The 15198-nt window shown below is 44.7% G+C and overlaps 1 protein-coding gene across 1 annotated transcript in view; it reads right to left on the reverse strand.

The window, feature by feature from the left end:
* NSMAF (neutral sphingomyelinase activation associated factor) overlaps positions 1-12563 on the reverse strand; it is a 64949-nt gene extending 52386 nt beyond the window's left edge. The window contains exon 1 of the mRNA XM_075063403.1: positions 12456-12563. Coding sequence (XP_074919504.1) covers positions 12456-12508 — 53 coding nt within the window. The 5' untranslated portion in view covers positions 12509-12563. The remainder of the gene's footprint in view (positions 1-12455) is intronic.
* Positions 12564-15198: the final 2635 nt, after the last annotated feature.

A 15198-nucleotide genomic window follows, 5' to 3' on the forward strand; every position in this document is an offset into this window, starting at 1 on the left:
GCTTTCCAGAGCGGTCACAATGGTGCACTGTCGGATACTGCCTGGAGGCCAATACTGTCAATTTGCGGCCACACTAACCCTAATCCGACATGGCAACACTGATTTCAGCGCTACTCCTCTCGTTGGGGAGGAGTACAGAAACCGGTTTAAAGAGCCCTTTATATCGATATAAAGGGCCTCGTTGTGTGGATGGGTGCAGAGTTAAATCGGTTTAATGCTACTAAATTTGGTTTAAACACGTAGTATAGACCAGGCCTAAGAATTCTCTGGACACCAAGAAGTGGTCAGCTTTCTGGAAGTGTGTAAATCTACTGTTGCTATCAGAAATTTGCCATCTGTAAGACACTTAGCTAATTAACACTAATTGTTACCAATATTAAATAGCTCAGCACTATAACCAGCTGATTCAAAGTCCATTGAAGCCAATGGAAATATCACCTTTGACTTTAACATTGTTGGGCTCAAGCCCTAAGTGACCCACATCTAAAACTTCACTTTAAGTGTACAACAGGAAGCACTTGTGTAATATACTCCTGAGGGAATTTTGCACCAAAATAATTAAAAATTCTGCGCACATTTTAAAATTCTGCAAACTGTATTTGTCAAAATAACACTGTAATCATACCAGTTTCAATTATTTTGGTAATTTATTCCAAAATACCAGTCAGCAAATGTGTCTGTAATAATACAGACACAGACAAAAATTCTCCCAGGAGTAGAGAGTTAAAGAAGCCCCTATGACAGCCTATTTCCTGTTTCTCTGCCCCCTCCCACTCAGAGTCCAGCCGGAGGCCAGACACTTAACCCCTCCCCACCAGAGCCCAGCCATGCCCATCCCCACCCAGACACTCACATCCCCTACTCCCCAGAGATCAGCTGTGGCTCCCCCTCCCCCAGCCTAGACACTCTCACTCTCTTTCACCCAGAGCCCAGCTGCGGCCACCCCAGCCCTGACGCTCACACCCTCTACCTCCCAGAGCCCAGGGATCCAGAGAGAGAGAGAAACAACTGATACTGAGTCCCATGCTTGCACAGAGTTTCCTGCGTGGCGCCGCCTCCTCCTGCCCTGAGCTCATGCTGGGAAATGCAGTGGCTGGGAACCCTCAAGCTCCCTCTCCTTCCCCCCAGTGATGGCCAACATCTCTGCATCACATTTCTGTGGAAGCAAACAGGAAATTCTGCATGCACGCCAATTTCTGCAAAATTCTGCATTGCACATGTCACAGAATTCCCCCAAGGGTATGTAATATAATCAAATTATATTGTCTCTCTGTAAGTCAAGAAAACACACTTTTCATAGATATGGCCACAAGTTGTAGAACCACTATGCAATTTAATTGACCAGAAATACGTTGATAGCAACACATCATACAATGAGTATCTGATAAATTATTGCTTCTTTGAGGATCATTCAATATTTTATCTTAAGTGTGGGATTGGAATGAAAAATAGTAAACTGCTTTTAAAGGCAAAAATATCCTTAAAACAGAAGACAAAGGAAAAGGACATCTTTGTTGAGTTAAACAAGAGGCGTCAGCTTTCAAAAGAGCACAAAGGGTATCTCTACACAATGTTTTGGAGCTACTAGCAAGATTGAGCCTCCCAGAGCAGATCAAGAGACTCGGGGTTATCAGGGCTCACACTAGCACTCTAAATGTAGCTGCAGCGACATTGCTTTGAAGCTGAAGTTCAAGCTGGAGCTCCGGTTATGAAACCTAGGAAAGAGGAAGGGCTTCATATATTGGACTTGAGCATTTAAAATCTAGTCAGATAAAAGAAGCTTCTGGTATTATATCTGCCTGAGCCACCCCGGTTACTTTTGGGGCCTTGGGCTGTATTTTAAGAGAGAGCAGGACAGCTAGGATACATAGGATTAGCATCTACTGTTTCTGAAACCAACGTGAAAATATTAATTATTAAGATTATAATTATTATTTGTATTATAGCAGTAGAAGGCCAGAGCAAAGAGAAATTCATTTTAAAATGGAAACCACAAGAGAATACTACAAGAGTACAGTTTCCCTTTTTTGACACTATCAACACAATGTGCCAACTCAAACCCTGCTGTTTAATATAATTCTTTTTCTGGAAGCAACTATCCTACCAGTTCCAACATAATGAAGCCAGCAAGCAGCCAGTGTAAGGGAACTCAATTGAATAAAGACCATGTCTGCAAACAAACTGTCTGCAAAGGGGCTACATCCACAGAAACATTCTCCAGAAAGTGTTAATGGCAATCAGAAGGTGTCAATGAAACTTTAGAGACTAGAGACTACCTAAGATCACAAGCTGGTCTCACTTCTTCAGGTAAAAATATTTATTGAGAGTGGAGGGAAAACCTTCAGGATGCACATCAGTATTGATGTGTACATTAAAAGAGAAGATGATGTGAGTTTAAGAAAAGGAATTCAGCTGATATTCAATTAACCTAGTCAGACTGATTGTGAAACAGGAAGCATTGTAATATTGTATATTAGCTCACACTGATATCTCCCTGAAATGGCATGATGAGATTGTTAAAGTCTATCTTAAAAAAAAAAAAAAAGGGCTATTTATACATGTTTATTTTAGCTTTTTAAAAAACATACTGGAGATGGGAGAGTTCCAGACTGCCTGTTAGTTATATTCATGAGATGTGCTGAAACCTGAAATACAGCCTGGTAATGGAGGGGTATGAACCTAGTAACTGGAGGCTTGAAAAGCATTTGCTATTATGTAAGAGATTACATATTCATAAAAGATCCTCCGTATTTAGGGACTAGAACCTGCAAGGTAGTGAGTGACTTCAACTCCCATTGATGTCAGTGGGTGCTGAAAGTGCTTAGCACTTTTTTTTAATATTGTACATATCACAGTACCAGCTGAATTTAAAATGCCTACATAAGGGCACTTTCTGTAGTAACCAAGCACAGCCTATAGTTTTGCTTGAACAGCTTTCATTTCATAGCTCTGTTTTCTACACTGTGCTAATGAAATTAATGGATTAATTTATTAAGATACATGAAAAATCAATGTGGTGACTAAGTGGAATATAATTTCTGAAGAAGAAATTTTGAAAAAATCTTGCCTGAGGAGATACTAAGACAAGAATAGAAAACCCCGAGCACCACTCCGCCCCAAGCACGTGCTTGGCCGGCTGGTGTCTGGAGCCGGCCCTGCTTCCTGGAACTGTGGGCAGAGCTCACCCTAGCCCTCTGGCACAGCGACACCAAAATGAGAGCTGCATTCACAGTGGAGAAGCAAGTGGTGATCACTATGAGGAAGATGGCAATGCCAGATTGCTATCAATCAGTCGGGAATCAGTCCACTGGGGGGGTTGCTGCAATGCTAGTGTGCGGAGCCATTAACTGCATCCTGCTAAGAAGGACTGTGACTCTGCGCACTGTGCGGGAAATATGGATGGTTTTGCAACAATGGGATTCCCTAACTGCGGTGGGGCAATAGATGGCCCACATATGCCTATTTTGGCACCACACCACTTTGCGACAGAGTCCATCAACAGAAAGGGCTACTTTCCTATGATATTGCAAGCGCGGTGGGTCACTGGTGCTGTTTCACCAACATCAACACGGGCTGGTAAGGGAAGGTGCATGATGTATACATTTTTAGGATCACAGGCCTGTACAGAAAGTTGCAAGCAGGGACTTTCTTTCCAGACCACAGGATTACCACTGGGGATGTGGAAATGCCAATAGTCATCCTGGGAGACCCAGCCTATCCCTTACTCCCGTGGCTCATGAAGCCATACACTGGTCACCTTTACAATAGCAAGGAGTACTTCAACAACAATCTCAGCAGATGCAGAATGACTGCTGAAGGGGCCTTTGGCAGTTTGAAGGGTCACTGGTACTGTCTACTCAGGAGGTTAGACCTCAGCGAGGATAATATTCCCATGGTCATAGGTGCCTGCTGTGTACTTCATAATACGTGAAGCAAAGGAGGAGAAGTTTCCGCAGAGGTGGAACGTGGAAGTGGATTGGCTGGCTGCTGATTTGGAGCAGCCAGATAGCAGGGCGATAAGAAGAGCTCAACGGGGAGCTATCTGGCTCAGGGAGGTTTTGAAGAAGCATTTTAACAAAGAGACACAGTAGGTGTGTTGCTGTAGTGTGCTGCGCCTGGCACTGGTTTTTTTGCAGCATACTGTGAACTCTGTAATGACTGTGGTGCGCCCACTAATATAACGATGCAAATGCACCCGCTGCTATTCTCTGTGAACGTTAAGCAGCTATCTTATATTGGAGAATAATAAATTCAGTTTCCATAAGTAAATTTTTATTCCACACCCATGCAAACATACCTACGTAATGCTGAGGTAAACATCATACATACAGGGAAAGAGGGAAGGAACAAGGAATTCACAAGCACACATACACCAACGAGGCTCTCACAGGGTAAGTGTGGCTATCATTTTGTGTAAATCTCCTGCAGAGTGGAGTGCCCTGTGTACTGTAAGATATGTGGAATGTAGCAGGGGAGTGTAGCAAAGTCCTAAAATGCAGTTCTCTATTGCCTTCAGATGGAGGTAGAATAGATGTGTTCAGCCTGAAGTTCATTCAGGGATCACAGCATGTCTCTTTGCTCCTTGAGCAGCACTACCATCTCTTGCTGCCCATTTCTCCTATCCTTGCTATCCCTCTGCATTTTGTCATTGATCGCACCCTCCAAGCCCTCTGCTTGCAATCCAAAGCCAGAGGCTTGCAGGAGCTCCTGGAATATGTCTTCCCTTGTCCTCTTCTTTTTCCTCCTTATCTGGCTGAGCCACTCCACTGGTGTGGATGAAGAGAACCTCAAGGCCACATTTGCAGCTCTTAAGAAACAATGGGCAGAAGTACTATTGTCAGTGCCTTTACTCCTCTTGATCCACACAAATTACAAGCACAACATTCTCACTTCCCTCTGGGACTCAGAGCATGGTGGCAGCCCTGGCCATGCTGAGTATAGCCTGGGGAAGAAAGGGGCGAGTTGGAACAATGGGGGGGACAGCACTGGGACATCAGTACAAGCAGATAGGGCTACTGCACTTAAAACTAGCTCTGTCTTCCACAACTGATGGTGACTGTACTTGATATCTCACTCCTGAGAGTAACTGAAGCTGCAAGGGAACAGCTCCTGCAAGTGTCTAGCTGCAGACCAGGTCTATATGCTGCCAGCCTGTGTGCCGCAATGGTGCCTCCTGAAGTCATTGCTCAGTGGCATGGCAAAGCGTCCAACCATGGGAGAAGAAACAAGGCATCCCTTCCAAGAAGCCTTGGGCAGAGGATTGCAGACTACCTCCAAGATCTCTATTCCCCAAGAATTCTTCCATCTCCTGCCAGCACAGCTACCGCCTGTCGTACCTACACCAACAGTGTGTAGATAGTATTTACCCTGAAGCGCTAGTGGCGCAGCTACAGTGGCACATCTGTACTGCTATAGTGTTTTAAGTGTAGCTACACCCTCAAAAGAGTCAGCCTTTAAGCAAGAATCCCACCGTAGCTATGGCTGACTTGACGCTTCGTTACAATATCTTTTGAAATTAGACAGAGACTGAAGGGGAGCAGTATAGCAGGCACAGAAAGGTGTTAAGTTCATCTCGATGAGTTGGGCCATGTCTACACTGGAGAGCTTACAGCAGCACTGCTGTACCGATGCAGCTGCTGCTGTAAGATTGCCTGTGTAGCCTCTCTATGCCGACAGGAGAGAGCTCTCTCATCGACATAATAAAACCACCACCACAAGCGACGGTAGCTATGTTAGCAGGAGAAGCTCTCTACCATTTATGTCAGCGAAACTTAAGTCGCTCAGGAAGGTGTTTTTTTTCACACGCTTGAGCAACATAAGTTTTGCTGACATAAATGGTAGTATAGACATGGCTTTGTTCTCAGCTGAAACAGAACATCCCATGGAGATTAATACAGCCTAAAAGAACAGCTCTGTGATGCATGAACTGCTCCATTCATGTTGGTGGGCGTTCCCTTAACCCGCTCAAGGACTGGAGAGTTTCTGAGATGTATCAAACATACCCATCCTCGGCTCCTCACCCCAGTGTAACAGTGTGTTGTCCAGGCACACTCTGAGCACACCTGTCCTAAATTCCCCATCCACTGGGGCAGAGCTTCCCCAAATCCTAATTTACATTGGAGGAGACGATAGAGAGATGGGCTCAGGCCTGCTTAGAGGCACAAGGAAATCTAGATCCCAGTTCACACGAGAAGGTAAGGATAAGGTCCCAGACACTCCGAGAGGCAAGCCCCCACCCCCAAATCTAGGTCACACGGGGTGGGGGGGGAGGGAAATCAGTCCCCTACAGATGGGCAGGAGCACCCAGATTCTGGAAAACAAAGCGGGGCAGTGAGTGGGGCTTCCCAGAGCAGCACTGACCTGCGTATCACATAAAGGGATTAGGGAGTGGGTAGAACCACCACAAAAAGGCACACTCACGCTAAAAACCAGGTTAGGGAAGGGGAAGTCACATTCCCATATATGGGCAGGGTCCCCCCAGATCCTGGCACACCACCAGGGCATAGCACAGGGCTCAGAAACACCCAAACGACAGGAATCCCCCTCACTCAGATAGACAAGCTCCCTCCAGAACCTGGTTCAAATGGGAAGAAGGCATGGTAGGAGGGTCACAGCCCTGTAGATGGGCTAGGGGCCTCCTGATCATGGCACACATATGGAAGGGAAACGTGGGGCTGACAGGCACTTGCCCCATTCTTCCCCAATCCTCTGTCACTCATCTCTATGTCCTCCTTCCCACTCCCCCTCCCATCCACCAACTCCTCTCCCCTATCCCCACCTGCTCTGCCACCCTGATCACCTCCCCTACCAGCAAGCATTTCCTTATGTAGTTTATTTTCTTTTCAAAAAATGTTTTCAGCACCTTTTGAATAGTCTGCTGTATTCATATTACTTTTCCCCAAAATAAAAACTGCCCTTTGACAGAGCCAGATTGGAGCACTGTGTCTGCTTTTTTCATTTCAGATTCTGACCTGGTCTGGATTCAAACCTACAATGCCTGAGGTGGTGCACAGATTCAGTGGCCATAACTAAGTCTAAGATTTAGTCATGGGTATTTTTAGAAAAAATCATTGACAGATCATGGGCAACGAACAAAAATTCACAGTTGTAACCTGTCCATGACTTTTACTATAAACACCCCTGACTAAAACGTAACTGTCATGGGACCCACTACTTTGGGGAGCCCCCTGGGTGAAGCTGCTCTGGGGAGCACCCGAGACCAGCTGCACTGGCCGCTGTTTGGGCGGTCCCTGGGGCCAGCTGCCCAGGGCCACAAGCAGTGGCTGGTGTGGCTGCTCCAGAAGCCGACAGCGTGACTGGCTACAGAGCCGCTCCAGCAGCAGCTGGTGTGGCTGACCATACAGCCACCTGAGCAGTTGGCCCCAGGGCCAGTAGCTCAGGCAGTCCGGGGAACAGCCACACTGGCTGCTGCAGCTGCGAGAATTTCATGGAGGTTGCAGAAAGTCATGGAATCCGTAACAGATTCGCAGCCTTAACCATAACACACCCTCAGGTCTTGTGATGCTGAGAGAGTTTTCCAGATAGCTAGCCTCGCTTTCTCTCTGCACATGTGCTCTGTAAACCATCAGTCACATAAATAGGCACAAACTCTTTTTCAAATAATGCTTTAATTTGAGCCCCCCTAAAAGGCTGATGGATGCCAGGCACCCTTGTGCAATTGAGATCCTGGTGAGATGATCAGAGCCCTGGTTTCATCTCTATCTGTGCACAAAAAAAAAAGTTTACTAGAGCGTGTCATCATTAAGAAAAGCTCTTCCCCCCCCCCCCCCCCCGGGGAACCCCAAGACCCAGATCCTCTGGATCTTAACACAAGGAAAGTAAACCCTTTCCCCCACCGTTCCCCTCCCCAAGAGTCTGTACCACAGGAACCCCTTGGTCAAACCTACTAACAAAAGGTAGATATGAAAGTGAGGATACCAAGGTAAAGGTCTTGTGAGAAGCCCATTTCTATCATTACCACCCTCAGAGCCTAAGCAGAGAGGGTATTCCCTGGATCCTGCTGAGAAATGTATTCGTATCAATCTGATTAATAGATGCCTGAAAATTTGAAGTTTCACCACCTTCCCCTCTCCCTTCCCACTGGGTCTCTAAGCTGTCTGCTTACCAAATCCGCCCAATCATATTCACTGAGATAAGATTTCAGATAACTACAGAGTTTTAAAGTCTTCAGTAAGATAAAATAAATAAAAGTTCCATTTCCACCTTCAGCTAACTCTCAACCTTTCAAAGGTATACTCATTTGAGAGGAGGCAAACTTAAGTAGGATTTCTAACTTGCGCAGCTTTAAGCCTCAATTCTGCAAGATGCCCCACATGGGTGGACCTCTGTGCCTGCACAGAGCCCCACTGAAGTTATCAGACATCTATCTGTATAGAACAGCTTGCAGTATCAGAACGTGAGGAACATCTGCAATGGCTGGAATCACCAGATTATTTCTAAATTAAAACTCTGAATAAAAATTTAGACACTATTAACTGAACAAAGTATCCATAAATAAGAAGTGACACTCATTTATAGGTATTTGCGCATGACAGTCTTCAGTAAGTTTTTGATTTTGGATATTTTACTCCAAGAGGATAAGACAAGGTTATTAGCTTAGAATAAAAAGCTAAACAATTGTTTTGCTCAGGATCCATCTGCAGAACTGTATGCTGCCAATATCTTACATGCAAACAGAACACTAATGCAGAAACAGATAAACTTCCTAAACAGGAAACAGTGTAGCATGCACAATGTAGATCATTAGATATCGGTTTATAAGGTCTTCTGTATCACGTGTCAGACCACCCCCATCTGTTCACGCTAATAGCCCACAGCATGGAGAACTCAATTCATAAATGCTACAATGATCTTACAGGAAATAAAGCCATATCATTTTACTTGTAAATTTTGTAACTAAAATTAGTGTACTTTTTAGAAACCTAATTTTATTTCCTTCAAATAGCAAACATACAGCAAAATAGCAGGTACTAAATAGAAGATTTTAGTTTAAGTCAATTGAAAAGGACATAATATATGCCCCTCAAGTAATTTTCTTACAAAGCAAATGGGAGAAAAGAAATGTCAAGAGAAATGAGAATTGATGTCTACCCATCTGAATGGGATATTTCTGTTCTAAACCTATGAAAGATGGCCTGCAAAGGAAAAACAAAACAAAACCACTGGGTTTTGTGCCCTTTTTTGGTGTTTGACATTTTTTATGAACTACAAAGAAGTCTTGCTTTTTTATTTGCTCAGTTTGTACACACACGAGAAATTCTGATGTTGTCCTGTTTTTCTGGAAAACTGGAGAAGTAGGAGGCTTATGAATAACTTGAGAAGTAGGAGGCTTATGAAACCAGATACTAAGAAAGGTAAACTTGATTAAGTGACAAGAGAATGATTTTTATTGAGATTATTTAAAACTTTTTCTCATCTATTTAAAAGGAATATAATTAACTTGTAATCTAGTCAGTTTCATAAAGCGAGTTAAATGTTGTTTGAGGTACTATGCCTGCCTCTCAGTCAATTTTCTACTTTTACCATCTTAAATATCGCTCTATGCGGCTGTCCAAAAAGCCAACAAAACTGACTATACACAAACTGTCAAATGCACAAAGTAAATAAAAGGGAAGGAAAATCAAATTTCTTTCAGTTATATAGTTACAACACCCAAGATCACATTAGTAGAGATAGGCATTTGGACAAAAGTTGTGCCCCTTTAACAAATACCCAGCAAACAAATAGAAGAAAAGCTTTCTGTTAGAGATTCAACAGCTTAGCCCTTCAATTAAGGAATGAAAAAGCATCTAAAAAAAACAGAAGTCTAAGACTTTATATTACTGGTTTAAAAAAAAATAATCAGTGGAACAGAAAAACACTTCAAAGCAGCAGTAGTCAATTACTTTTTGTCAAGGTCCAAATTTCTTGGTCAATGTACAGGCAAGGTCCAGACTCTAGAGAGAAATAAATTTAAAAAACAACAATGATAACATGTAAATAAAAAGATTTCAGGGTTCATTCAAAAGCATCTGGCACTCTGGATTTGGCCCAGAGTCTGCCTACTGACTACCCCTGCTTTAAATGTTTTCATGTGTTCTTTATCATAAAAAGGGTACAAACCAATATACACTGCTACCTTGATATAACACGACCCGATATAACACAAATTCGGATATAACATGGTAAAGCAGTGTTCCAGACAGTGTTTTCCGGGGGGGGGGGGGGGGGGGGGCCGTGCCACATCCACGTGGATCAAAAGCAAGGTTTCAATATAAATGTTGGTTGTCACCTAAACCGAGTTAAGTAAATCCTTTTTGGCTCCCGAGGACAGCGTTATATCCAGGCAGAGTGTACTAAAGGGGGAGCATCTATTTAGGTATCAAAACAAAGGAATCTGCAGGTACAATCACATAATCACAATTCTGAAGGTTGTGGGTTCAAGTCTCACTTGATTTCACACTGAAAGGCCACCTCCAGTTCACCTAGCTGCAAACTGGGTAGCTGGTCCATCAGGTTAGGGCAGTCAAAGGCAACAGGACCCTGGCCACATCATTACCTTGTGCACTGTTGGCTATGGAATTGACATCACTTAACCATGTCAGCCCCATGAGCCACTGGCTCAAGGTAACTTTGATTTTGACTAATGATTGGGAAGGAGCAAGCAACTGAAATGAAATTCACAGATATTAAATTGGGAGGGATTACAAATACTAGTAAAGAGAGAAATCAGTATTTCTTGAATTGCTGAAATTAGAAACGTTAATAGGCAATAAAATTGTGAGATTAAATTTGGGAGAAAAATACTCATTATAGATTTCAGTGGCTGAGTAGACCTCTCAGAAGTAGTGATGACAGTCCACAAATAATGGACTGTGAATTAGACATGAGTTTGCCCACAAACCCAGGTGATGGGTCTCTCACCTTTTCCATCAACCACTACTACATTTTCCAATCCCTGATCTCATCGTGTTTTTCACAATTTAAAAGTTCTCCATTCAAACAAAAGAAAACCATTCTTCCACAAAAGAAGAAATTTAGTGTTTCTTTCCTATCCTCTTTCCCGCTCTAAGAACTTCTTTGTCCAATCAGAGCTTTAAGGATTGTTCTTTTCCTCCTCCTCAGACAAGATTTTTTCCCCTCTACTTTATATACATCTCACCCTCAAGGCACTATATTCCTAGGAATCACACTCTTCTCCTATGGCAGTGCCCAACGCTATCCCAAAAGCATCAGAGTAGCACAAAAGTGGTATTTTTATTATAAAAAACACAACTACATATTCAGTAATATAAAAGTAATCCAATGGACATTTGTATTTAATGTATATATAGAACACTTTACTAATTTCACCCCAGCTCTCCTTTTTCATTAGCCATTGGTTAATTAGCCATTCAGTTTGTCTCATCGTCCTATGGTTTCCTTGCTAAGAATTAAGAGTGCAATGCACCCAACAGCTGCAGAGAAGAACTCACAAAAATAGTATTTGTAAAACAGGCACGTGATTAGTTTACTACTCCATCTCTATTGCTACTGGCACTGCAATGTGTCCCAAAAATGATGCTTACAATGTTTTATGCTACTGAGTATACAACTGACATGGCTACTGTTTTAATGTGTATCTTAAAGTAGATCGGGATAGGCAACCTATGGCACATGTGCCAAATGCAGCACAGCACGTGACCTGATTTTGAGTGGCACTCACACTGCCCAGGTCCTGGCCACCAATCCAGAGGACTCTGCATTTTAATTTTAAACAAAGCTTCTTAAACATTTTAAAAACCTTATTTACTTTACACACAATAGTTTAGTTATACATTAGAGACTAATAGAAAGAGACCTTCTAAAAAACATTAAAATGTATTACTGGCATGCAAAACCTTAAATCAGAGTGAATACATGAAGACTCAGCACACCACTTCTGAAAGGTTGCCAACCCCTGAAGTAGATCATATATTTATCTCCCTTTAAGAGGCTTTTCCAACTTTAGTTAACCCTATTTTAGGGAATGATTTTCCTGATCAGTTAATAGTAATTAGAGTTAGGCTTGACCCAATGTGTGACTCTGGTCTTCCCCATTAACCAGAAGTGCTGAGTAGTGTTGATGTCATCTTCCCAACCTCATACTGCAAATGAAACAATAAACAGATCTTTATTCTGTGCTCACATATGTCCTGAACACCTGCTCCCTGAGTATAAGCATGTGTGTACGTGAGGGAGAGTTTGCAGGATGCAGAGCCCAGCAGGAGACCCCCGCGTTGTGAAAGGAGAAGGGAACTGCCAGCGCTGCCCAAATCTGACCTCCTCCCCTTGGGAAGCAAGGGGGGAAGTGTCAGCGCTGCCCAAATCTGTCCTTCCTCTCTCCCGGGGCCTATCGGCGCCCCTGCCGCAGGAGGCCAAGCCGCAGCCTCCCCCCTCGCAGCCCGGCCCAGCCGAGCCCGCGGCGGAGTCCCCACCTCTCCTTGGAGTAAAGCTGCTGCTCCTGTCGCCTTTTCCGGGTGAAAGCCATGGGGCCGCCGGGGGCGGAGAGCGCGGGGCCGGCGGCCTCCCCCTCACTGCCCGGGCGCCCGCGCCGCCCCTGGCCGGGTTGCCCGCGCGCCCTTGGCGCATTTTATCCCGTCAGCGGGCAGCAAGGCGCGCCGACCCGGCTTACCGCCTAGCGCCTTAGTCCAGGTGCTCCCTCCCCCTGGGCAGTCCGATGGCTGGCCGGTGGCTGCCGGGGATGTTGCATCGCCCCGGCCTCGTAGTGGGGCACATCGCCCTCAAGCAGCAGGCGCAACTGCTGTTATTGGTTTATGGTAACCAGGCCTGGCAGGTTGCGCCGGCGGGATGCTCTCAAGCTCTTTTCGCCGGTCTGTGCAGAGCCCGCGCCAAGTCAGGGCCATTCGTCCACTACGGCTCCCGCCCGCATAACTCAAGCCCCAGCGCGTTTCGTGTGATTCGCCCGGGTGAGGAACACCCCAGCCCGTGTCAGGAGGCTCTGGGTGTGCAATCAGCGCTGTGCGGCGCTGTCTCTGGTCGCCCCCGCCCCCGGCCTCCCTGCGAGTCTGATGCAGCGGGCGCTTAGCGACGTTCTGCTGTCTCGTGGATCAGAATTCAGCGCTGCGCCAGCGGCTCTCCAGCGATTAAAAAAAAATCATGATTAATTGCACTGTTAAATAATAGTAGACCATTTATTTAAATAGGTTGGATGTTTTCTAGATTTTCAAATATATTGATTTCAATTAAAACACAGAATACCAAAAAGAACAGGAGTACTTGTGACACCTTAGAGACTAACAAATTTATTTGAGCATATGTTTTCTCGGAACCTCTCTTTTTGGCCTTCCCGGCCCAAGAACATGATACAGTTCTGCGGTGACCTAGAATCCTACTTTTGACTTCTCCGACTCAAAGAATAATTCCAACACACCTCTGAACAACGTACTAACCCACAGAATCCTTCCTACCAACACTGCAAAAAGGAGGACTCTTCCTGAAGGTCAAAACAACAGACTGGACTTCTACATAGATTGCTTCCGTCGACGTGCGTGGGCTGAATTTATGGAAAAGCAGTATCACTTGCCCCATGACCTCAGCCGTGCTGAACACAATGCCATCAACAGCATCAAGAACAACTCTGACATCATAATCAAAAAGGCTGACAAAGGAGGAGCTGTCATCATCATGAATAAGTTGGAATATGAACAGGCTGCTAGGCAGCTCTCTAACTCCACATTCTACAGGCCATTATCCTCTGATCCCACTGAGGGTTACCAAACGAAACTACATCATCTGCTCCAGAAACTCCCTGAAAGAGCACAGGAACAGATCTGTACAGACACATGCCTAGAACCCTGACCAAGGGTATTCTATTTGCTACCCAAGATCCAAAAACCTGGAAATCCTGGATGCCCCATCATCTCAGGCATTGGCACCCCAACAGTAGGATTGTCTAGCTACATGGAGTCTCTCCTCAGGCCCTATGCTACCAGCACTCCCAGCTATCTTCGAGACACCACTGACTTCCTGAGGAAACTACAGTCCATCAATGATCTTCCAGAAAACACCATCCTGGCCACTATGGATGTAGAAGCCCTTTACACCAACATTCCACACAAAGATGGAAATCAGGAACAGTATCTCCGAGAATGTCACGGCAAAGCTGGTGGCTGAACTTTATGATTTTATCTTCACCCACAACTATTCCACATTTGGGGACAATATGTACCTTCAAGTCAGCAGCACTGCTATGTGTACTCGAATGGCCCCACAGTATGCCAACATCTTTATGGCTGACTTAGAACAACGCTTCCTCAGCTCTTGTCCCCTAACAGCCCTACTCTGCTTGCGCTACATTGATGACATCTTCATCATCTGGACTCATGGAAAAGAAGCCCTTCAGGAATTCTACCGTGATTTCAACAATTTTCATCCCACCATTAACCTCAGCCTAGACCAGTCCACACAAATGGTCCATTTCCTAGAACTACTCAGCTAATAAGCGATGGTCACATAAACACCACCCTATACCGGAAACCTTCAGCTTCCATCCAGGACACAATCCATTGTCTGCAGCCAAGCTCTAAGATACAACCACATTTGTTTCAATCCCTCAGACAGAGACAAACACCTACAAGATCTCTATCAAGCATTCTTAAAACTACAGTACCACCTTCTAAAGTGAAAAAACAGATTGACAGAGCCAGAAGAGTACCCAGAAGTCACCTACTACAGGACAGGCCCAACAAAGAAAATAACATAACGTCATTAGCCGTCACCTTCAGCCCCCAACTAAAACTTCTCCAGCGCATCATCAAAGATTTACAATCTATCCTGAAAGATGATCCCTCACTTTCACAGATCTTGAGAGACAGACCTGTCCTCGCTTACAGACAGCCCCCCAACCTGAAGCAAATACTCACCAGCAACCACACACCATACAACAAAAACACCAACCCAAGAACCTATCCTTGCAACAAAGCCCGATGTCAACTCTGTCCACATATCTGTTCAAGTGACACCATCATAGGACCTAATCACATCAGCCACACACGTCATTACTGGCTCATTCACCTGCACATCTACCAATGTGATATGTGGGACGCGGCTGGCTCTCTTTCTTCTTGCCAACTTCACCTTGTCGTGACCACTCTGCTGTGCCTTTTCCATTTCCTACTAATGCAACTGTCCACTGAGTTGTTCTCCTTCAGTAGCCTG

The sequence above is a fragment of the Chelonoidis abingdonii genome, chromosome 2 (assembly GCF_003597395.2).
Source record: "Chelonoidis abingdonii isolate Lonesome George chromosome 2, CheloAbing_2.0, whole genome shotgun sequence".
Classification (NCBI taxonomy): Eukaryota; Metazoa; Chordata; order Testudines; family Testudinidae; genus Chelonoidis; species Chelonoidis abingdonii.